General features: G+C 37.6%; 1 protein-coding gene across 1 annotated transcript; it reads right to left on the bottom strand.

The window, feature by feature from the left end:
• Positions 1–7,529: 7,529 nt before the first annotated feature.
• LOC145999231 (uncharacterized) lies at positions 7,530–8,171 on the bottom strand. The gene has a single exon (XM_083136167.1). The coding sequence runs from the start codon at positions 8,169–8,171 to the stop codon at positions 7,530–7,532; it is 642 nt and encodes a 213-aa protein (XP_082992293.1).
• Positions 8,172–9,614: the final 1,443 nt, after the last annotated feature.

Raw genomic sequence — 9,614 nt, 5'->3', positions numbered from 1 at the left:
AGTGCGCACTATACTTAAATGGCTATCTATGAAGATAAAACCTGTCCCTAGCATCATTCAACTTCACATAAGTGAAATATTATTATTGCGAGCGTAAATTCATACATACTGTATATCAATATAACTTGTGCACTATTTCATTTAAATTATAACAGGAGTGTATACTCTGCAATATACGTATGTATATTGTTGTAGAAAATTTACACTAAATATCTTAATGCTCGTTATTCTCGTAATGTTCTAATCTCTATGATATAAGTTTCTTGCATAATCGTGTTTCACTGTAATCTTCGAATGCATATGATGTGAGTTTTGGAGAAACTGCTTACATGCGAAACTTCTGTCACTTCTGCTAGTTGCTTGTTGTTCGTTTGATGTCACTTGCAAGATGACGTCACGCTACTTCGTTCCTTGGCCGCTGTAATAGGAGATGTACGTGTTTTGTTGATATCGCTCTCTTCCAAGTCGAGGAGGCGAGTGTTGCAATCTTCATGAAAAGAAACCAGTTTATTCAACTAAGGATAGTTTGGCGTGGTTATCACGAAATTCTATTATTGAAGAGGACAGTTCCTGTACATTTTGATAAGATTTAACAAAATAAATACATTTAGGTTTTAATTAAACATGGATGCTTCGATTGGACTGCTTGTTTTGTAGCGTCGCTTTTCTTCCCCTTTTACTAATCGCGACGATGACGATGAAATGATGGAATGACAACGTTCTTTCCCATTTGACTTTCTGTGGAATTATGTCCCTTTGACTTCTGTCTCTTCGGTTTCTGACTGTTCTGCAGACATTTCGTCGATGTTATCATTTTCTTCTTGTATTTTCTCCTTTTCTTCGAAGAAGGGTTTGACTCTTGTTATGGAAAATGTGTCGATTTTATCCTTTCCTCGGCCGTCCTTGTAGCTTATTCGTACGCTGTTGGCATTTTCCATTTCCAGAACTGTACCATGTATTTTGAAGTAATTTGCGAAGTGCTTAGGTACATTTCTTTTCGGTACTGTGTCTAAAATTAGCACTTTTTGTCCGGGTTGAAATTCAATATGCCGTGTGTGTTGGTCTGAGTACTTTTTCTGTGTTTTGAATTTCTTCTGGAGATTTTCCTGTGCTTGTTCACGCATCGCTTGCAATATGTCTAGGCGTTCCTTGTTCGAGTGCTGCAACGAATTTGGATCTATTCCTAGCAATGAATCCATCGCATTCTTTGGTTCGTAACCGTACATAAGGTAATGTGGAGAATATCTTGTTCCTGTGTGTACTTCTGAATTTATCGCAAACGTTATGGCCGAGAGATACAGATACCACTGTGCACATTTTTTCATTACATATGGTCTCAGCCTTTGCTTTAATTTCTGAATATGTCTTTCGGCGAGTCCAACTGTTTCGTGGAAATCTGTGTTTGCGAATCTGAGTCTGACGTTCAATATTTGACTCAATTGTTCCATGATTTTTGAAGTGTGCGCTGGTGCACGATCAAGCGTGATGTTGTCTGGCACACCAAATCGCAAAATGATCTGTTCCATTAATGCATTGGCGATCGTTTCGGCGTCAACTGAAGGTATAGATGTCGTTACCATGTACCTGGTCGCTTGATCTACGCAGATGAGAACGTAGCGATGTCCGTGGTTGGCTGTGGCCTGCAGTGGACCGCACGTGTCGATGACCCACTTCCTGGCTGGGGTGGCGATCGGTTCGAACGTCTGAAGGGTGAGCTTCTTTGGTCCGAAATCTCTCTTCGACATCTGGCATTCGAGGCAACTTTTTGATTTCATGTACACCCATCGTTTTAATCCTGGGAAGTAAAATCTTTTCCTGAAATTTTCATACGTGGAAGATGGTGAAGCGTGAGCTGCATTGTATTCACTGCAATGAATCTTCTCGAAAATTTCATCTTTTAATTTGTGTGGGATGCACAAGAGAAGTTCCTCTGTCTTGTTGTATCGATGACGTCTGTACAGTTTGTTGTCTTTGATGACGTAATACTGTGCTGCTCGTACTACTCCTGGATCTTGCATCGGATCGTTGTTGATGACTTTAATGATAGGGCCGAATAATGGATCATCTTCTTGATGTTGTCGAATGCTGAAGTTTTCGTCCTCTAGGTGGAAAATTAGTTCAGGGTTGTCTTCACTGTCGGCAGGAGCTTCATCTGCTGGATAGCGGCTTAAAGTGTCTACAAGGGCATTTTCTGATGACTTGACATGTTTCACATCGAAGGAAAACTGTTGTAATTCCAGAGCTCTTCGTGCCAATGGACCTGTCAAATTTGATGCTTGTCGTAAATATGATATGGAGTGATTATCAGTTATTAAAGTAAAATGGCTGTTTAGCAAATAATATCTAAACGCTTTTACTCCATAGACCACTGCGAGAAATTCTAGTTCAAATATTGATTTCTTCTTCTCTGTGTCGGTTAATCTGCGGCTCGCGAAGGCAACTGGGTGGCGTGAGCTTCCGTCTTCCGAATCTTGCCAAATGCTGGCTGCGAGGCCAACTGTAGACGCATCGGTGATGAGGTAGGTCTTCTTGTTTGGAGAATACGGTTTGAGAACGGGAGAACTGAGAATTTTATCCTTTAGTTCATCGAACTCTTTCTGGTGCTGCTCTGTCCACGTGAACGGAACGTTCTTTTTCAAGAGTTTATATATGTTATCAGCTAAAAATGAGAATCCGGACACATATTTTCTAATGTAAGAACAAAGTGCTAAGAAGCTCTTCACGTGTTTCTTATTGTTAGGTGTTGGAAAATTCTTGATTGAATTAATGATTTTGTCGGAAATTTTCATCCCTTTCGCAGAAAGAAGATGTCCCAAAACGATGGTTTCTGAAAATGCGAACTTACATTTCTTTATTCCAACTGTCATGTTTGCTTTCCTAATCCTATCAAATATTTGTTGAATTAGGGAGAAATTCTCTTCAAAAGTGGAAGTTGCTATGCACAAATCATCTAAATAGGTGGCTACTTGATTGTCGGGAAGACCACTAAATACTATGTCCATTAGTCTATTCATAAAACTACTGGATGTCTTCATGCCCATAGGTAAACATTTATAACGGAATGAACCACAACCTGGAATTGCGAAGCTGGTAACTGGACGTGATTCTTCTGATATTGGAATTTGAAAATAAGCTTGAGCCATGTCCAATGTAGTGTAAAAAAATTTACCCGCAAGACGTGCTAAAATGTCATTGCAATCTGGAGTGGGATATGAAACATTGTATATTACTTTATTAATTTCTGAAAAGTCTGAAACTAGTCTGTAGGTTCCATTTGGTTTCTTAACTAAGAATATGCGATGACGAAATGGTGAGTTTTCACAAGGTTCAATGATCTGTTGTTCTCGAAGTCTTGTTATTTCATTTTTCATTTTTTCCCTTAAATTTATGGGTATGGGAATTTGCCTAGCAAATGGAGGAACACATTCAGCAACATCTATGTGTGCTTCCATTGCGTTTGTTTTAGAAAAGCACTCAGAATTCCAATACATGATATCTGCATAATTGTAAATTAAATTTTGAATTTTGAGTTTTTGGTCTTCTCTTAGTTCGGGATTTATATCAATTTGTTTAACGTCATAAAATTTCCTATGTTTAGTGAGTCGTTTTAAGGTTTCCTGGTCTAAATTTTCGTCACCTTGCTCGAATGAATGATGTACTTTATGACCACTATTTGCCTTCGCATTGACGTTAGTGTCATAAATTTCAGAAATTATTTGGTTACTTCCTGCTGAACCAATTGGAGTGTTTTTCTGTATTACTAACGGATGATTTTTTGTGTTTGTTAGCAAAATGTGGGGTTCTTCTTCATTAACTAATGCATAAGGTGCTAAAATATCTAATGAGTCCAACAATTCTTTATTCGGTTCAAATGTGTTATATTTAGTACCAATCTGGATGTTTTCTAGCCGTAGTTTTACATAAGTTGAAGATTTCGGTTTTAATGTTATTTTATGTTGTGCTACAAATGTTGAACTTTGATTTAAATCTAACATTTGAAATATTTGATCAGGAATGGTGTGTACTTTGCTTTCGTCACTGGAAAATTTCCATTTTGGTGAATACCCTAATCTCTGCAATGAGATCGTATTATCTCCTAACGATATGTTTGCTTTATGTAGATTTAAAAAATCTGTGCCCAAAATTGCATACTGGAATTTTGTATTAGCTATTCTGAACGGGTGACAGTAAAATTTCCCACCGATTCAGAATCGTATGAAGGCAATTTGTCTGACAGTTATGGAATTTCCACTTATTCCTGCTATGGTTGAATTTATGTTTATTCTTTTTGCATTTGTTGGAACCAAGTTATCATTTATTATACTACAATTTGCACCTATGTCTACTAGTACTTTACAAGGTTTCCTATTTACTGTTGCTTCTAGAAAACTAAGATTATTCTGTTTAATTATGGGAACTTTATGCGAACTTTTCCCCTGACGACCGTTCCCACGTTCATAGGGTTTCAATAGTTTAAAGAGGCATTAGGTGATTGTTGTTCCGATGAACCTGTCTGATTGTAATATACTTGTTGATTATATTTCTGGGCTGTATTTTGTTCACTTTGAGGGCAACAGTTTTGACAGGGTTGCCATCTCTGAGCTTGTTGAAGGTGTTGTCTCTGGAATGGCCTATAACCTCCTCTACGGTAATTTGAACGTCCCCTGTTCCCACGTTGGTAACCATTGTTTGAATTATTTGATCTATAATAATTGTTACTTCTTTGGGAATGTGAACTATTCCTGCCGTTATATCTTTGGCGTGCAGGAAATCTATTATTAGTTCTAGTAGGCTGTGATCTATTTCTGAACGTTTGTGCACTATTCTGAAAATGATTAATTTGGAGTTCATTCATTTTAATTTCCAAATCTTTTAATTGATCTTGTGTTACAAAGTTTTTTTCTGTTTGCAGTTGACTGTTTATTTCCTGTTGATTATTTGAGCTAGTTTGAGGTTCTTTTATGGGAGGTTGGGTTACTATGTTTTGCAATCCTATCTGATTTGTTGATGCAACTAAACCTTGGGTGTATTTAAGCGCCGCTAATTCCCTAGCTTCCCTGTACGCTTGCTCTTCCAAAAGGGTTTGTTTTCTTTGCAAGTTGTTGATGAACCGTAGAAGTTCATTCACCGAATTAAAATTCTTGTCGGAAGCTACTTGAAGGTACTGCGTACGTAGTCCCCTCACAATGTAATAAATTACATGATCCACGGATGCTTGGGGGAGATATTTCTGAATCAAGGCATGCTTACGCAAGATGTAAGCTTGCGGGGTTTCCTGAATTTGTTGGACTTGTTCCTTTAAGAAATCTTCAACCAGGAGAGGTTGACCAATGTCCCTAAAAGTGTTGGTAATTTCTGTTTTGAGCGTTTGATACTCCTTATTTGCATAATCTGGTTGAGATTTTATTCCCGTTATTAAATCTAAAGCGATTCCAGTGAAGAATAAAGGCAAGAAATCTTTTCTTTTTGCAGGGGTCCAAGTTAATGCATCCGCCATATTTTCAAAAGTTGTGAAAAATTGATCAACTTCTAAGGGTTTTGCCCCTGAAAACTTTTCCGGTTGAATAAAATTTGGTATGTTTAATGCCATGACTTCAGTATTGTTGACAACGGTGGAAGGAATAATGGCAACACAGTCCGTGGAATGTGCAGTGTTAGTGGAAAATTGCTGTATGTATCGCGACCTTGCCCTGGTGACTGGACGAGACGGTGAAATCGGAACCGTTTGTTCCGCCAGCTGTTGAATCCTCGTTAAAGATAAGTCGAATTCGTGTTCATTTTTCCTTAGCATTCCTAACCCGCGTTTTGAAGCACATATTTCCTATTAGGAACTCGCACTTACAACTAAAAGTTACAAAAAAGACCCGCACCTCTAACCATGTTTCCTCCTTCCCTTATTTCATTATCTTATTACCGGGGAGTAAGTAAGAAAAGGTACTAGCGAGAGGTTTAGTAACAAGGCTCAGACCATTCTATGTTAGGAGAGACGCCTCCGTCCTCCAGGTACATATCTGCCCTGTCTTCCTCGATGTACACACACCAAAACCAAATCCAATACTGATCCTGAAATTCCCTTCCGATCTTCTCAGATCGGTTCGGTTGCTTCGCTATACAAATTCCAATACCTGTCGATTCATATCCGTCTGTCAGGCTGGTACCTTTCCACGGAAGAGGCAAGTAATGGAATTTGTAAGGTCTGCATTCCAGACCGACGAGAACATCCTGTCTCCGTAATGTTTCGTTTCAAGTACACCTTCTAATATTTTACCTACAAGTCAACGTTATCGAAATTTTTTTCTTCATCATAAATGGTATAACTTTTTTTCAAAAAGCAATTGTTGTATCTCCACATGTTAAGCTCAAGGTATATATTACTGTGCTCTTTTGTGTTATCTTCAAAAATTTTGTTCATTTTGACGTTTCATGATACATTTAGACAAACACTTTGTTTTTCAGCACCTATTATCAAGAATGATAAAATGTTCCATAAATCTTGTAGTGTATTCAAAATCCATAAATGTCAAACTTTAATCAACTCTCCTGGAAAGTTAGCAAAGATGGACATACAATAACATAGTATTTGGTCGCCACACACACAAAGTTTTAACTCGTTCATTCATTCTTTTTATGAGGACTTTCTCAAGAATTCATCTTAAGTCAACAACACAGGGGATTATGATGCAAAAGCATTCTCATATTTAGAAAAGCTGACTTTTATACAAATATTACAGAAACATTCTGTTCATTCATTCTTTTAATATGTATATTCCAAGCAGTGTTGAATCTACAAATTTTGGGTCCTTCTGCAACATATTACTAAAGGCCCTTCATATAAAATACATTTACTTGTAGATATATATATACCCTAGGAAAAATTTGATTTTTGTTATTTGGCATCAATTTTCTGCCACTTTTGTCTAATGAGGATGAATGATGATGGAAATGATGAAGGAACACTCATAAAAGCACCTATGTCCTGGTGGGAATTCAAACCTAGAACCACTGGCCTTGTAACCATTCTGCCACAGAGGTTGATATACCCCTAGCTAGGTAGAATTATGTTGTACTTTTCATACATAAGTTTTGCAAAATCATGTGGAGATGACATTTTTAGTAAATCACTTTTGAGAGCTGTTTAAAGAGACAATTCAGTTGGGAAGGATGGACCAATACCTGTTTCATATTAGTTCAGTAATACTCTGCTTTTGCTATCAGTTTGTCATGCATTAGGCTGGGTAGGAAGTGATGGTTAAGTAAACACACCAGGTTGATGGTCCCCAAAGTATATACTAATTTCATTCTACCAATGAGATTTTTGTCCCAAACAAAACATTTGTTTGTGGTATGGAGCATTCAACAGAAATTATTAAATGATAACTACTGTATCTTAGACATCTTAAAATTAATAAAAAACATACAGGATGGCGCACAAAATTATACCCCAATTGTTTTTAGTGTAAAAACTTTATTAAGCAACATTTTACAATAAAACTTACATTGCAATGAACATAGCAATTTGGAAAAATGTTTCAATGCAAAACATGCTCAATATAACCACCATTGCACTGCACAACTGTAGTCAAACAAACAGTTAGGTTATTGATCACCCTCCGACACATGTCTTCTGTAATTTCAGTGAAAGTTTGTGTAATTAATGTTCTCAAATCCATGAGTTTTTCTGGATGTTTTGGAAAAATCTTTTCCTTCAGGAATCCCCACAGGAAATAGTCACAGGGATTAAGGTCTGGACTATTGGGAGGCCAATACTGACCACCATTAAAGCATTCTGAAAACCTGTTTGAAATGACGCGGAAGTTGAAGATCTCGTGCAAGAAATCCAAGACCACATTGGCAGTATGCGGTCCTGCACCATCCTGCATAAACCATTGTGTGTTAAATGGCAAATCCTTCACAAGAAGCTGAGGAATAAATTGATTACAAAGCATGTCCAGGTAACGCTCACTGTTAACATTTTCATCGAAAAAGAATGGTCCAATGAGTCCATGCGTTGAAATAGCGGCCCACACTGTAATCCTGGGAGAATGGCTTTCCTTTTGATGGAGCATTTGTGGATTGTCGGTAGCCCAAAATCGCATATTTTGTCTATTCAATACTCCGTCCAAGTGAAAGTGAGCCTCATCCAAAAACCACATATTGTTGATAACATCCATATGTCCCTCAGCTCATTCAGCAAATACCAGTCTCCGCTGAATCTTTTCTGGTGTCAGTTTCTGCACAACTGTTATTTTATAGGGGTACAGGTGAATATCACTTTTGAGAATTCTTCGTAGAGAGCATCTCGATATACCCAGTTGGGTAGCTGCTTTTCTACAGGACTTACTGGGGCTTCTTTGCATAGCGGCCAGTACACTTTCGATGTTTTCCAGCGTACGGACACTATTCACTCGTGGCCATTTTGGTTCCAGTAATGTCCCTTGAACCTGCAATTCTTCATGGAGTTTGTGAATTGTTCTCTTGCTTGGAGCCCAACATGTGTTGAATTTGGCACGGAAACATCTCTGTGCACCAACAATTCTTTTTGTTTCTGCGAACAACAACACTATTGCTGCAAGATGTTCTGGCGTGAGCCTTTTTTACATCTGTTGTAAAAAATCACTGGAAAATTTGGTGCAAGGAACAATTGACGATGGTAGGTCATACATATAGATGGCTAGCGGAATTTGATGCAAGCCAACCATGGTTCCACAGATGTCCTCTTCCAAGACAGGTTATAGTTTTTATTAATAGATTGCGAACTGGTCACGTATGTACACCAGCACATTTAGCGAAAATAGGTATTATACATCAACAAAATTGTACATGTGGTAAAGATAATTCAGATGCCCAACATTTATTTTTGGAATGTGATCAATTCTCTCAACAACGAAATATATTATATAAAAATCTGATAAGATTAAAAATTCCATTCCCTATATCTTTACTTTCTCTTTTATCTGATTTATCAATACCAATTATTTGGATTTTATATGGATATGCTCGAAAATGTCAAATCGAATTATAAACAGAACATAGAATGTAAAAGTGTAAAAATTGAAAATTGATTAGTGTCATCTGTTGTGTATTGTAAGGAAAAGTTGTGTAACAAAAATCCCATACCACAGACTACTGCTGTCCCATAGTACAAATACAGAAACATTGGCCAAAGTCGACAGTGTTTTGTCTGACAGGGTCAGAAGAAGAAGAAGAATGGCGTGAGCCTTCCTTTGTCAGCCATGCCGCTACACTGGACTGTTAGCGCCACGGTGAAGATTCAGTGAACTACAGCCTCTGGCAGTAAATCTCCATGGATTAAGGTTTCCTAGGGAAAAAATATTTTAAAATTAATACATAAATATTAATTTCATTCAAAAAGTAAATGGGGTATCATTTCGTGTGCCACCCTGTACTTTCACCTTGCAATATTAGGTGGTCTCTACTTCTCTTCACTATAGTGCTGAACAAATTACTGATTTGTTGTTTTACATACACATGTTTTGGTATGTAAATAACATGGCAAGGGCCCTAAATGCTTTCTCAACACCCCCATCCCTCCACTGCAGTGTTTTGTGGTTTATAAATGCAGCACGTGTTTACAAGAAAACGAGATTGGTTAT

This window comes from Lepisma saccharinum, chromosome 15 (genome assembly GCF_977018435.1).
Source record: "Lepisma saccharinum chromosome 15, izLepSacc3.1, whole genome shotgun sequence".
Taxonomy (NCBI): Eukaryota; Metazoa; Arthropoda; class Insecta; order Zygentoma; family Lepismatidae; genus Lepisma; species Lepisma saccharinum.
The sequence above is the reverse complement of the archived record's forward strand: the minus strand, read 5'-3'. Positions and strand labels throughout refer to the sequence as shown.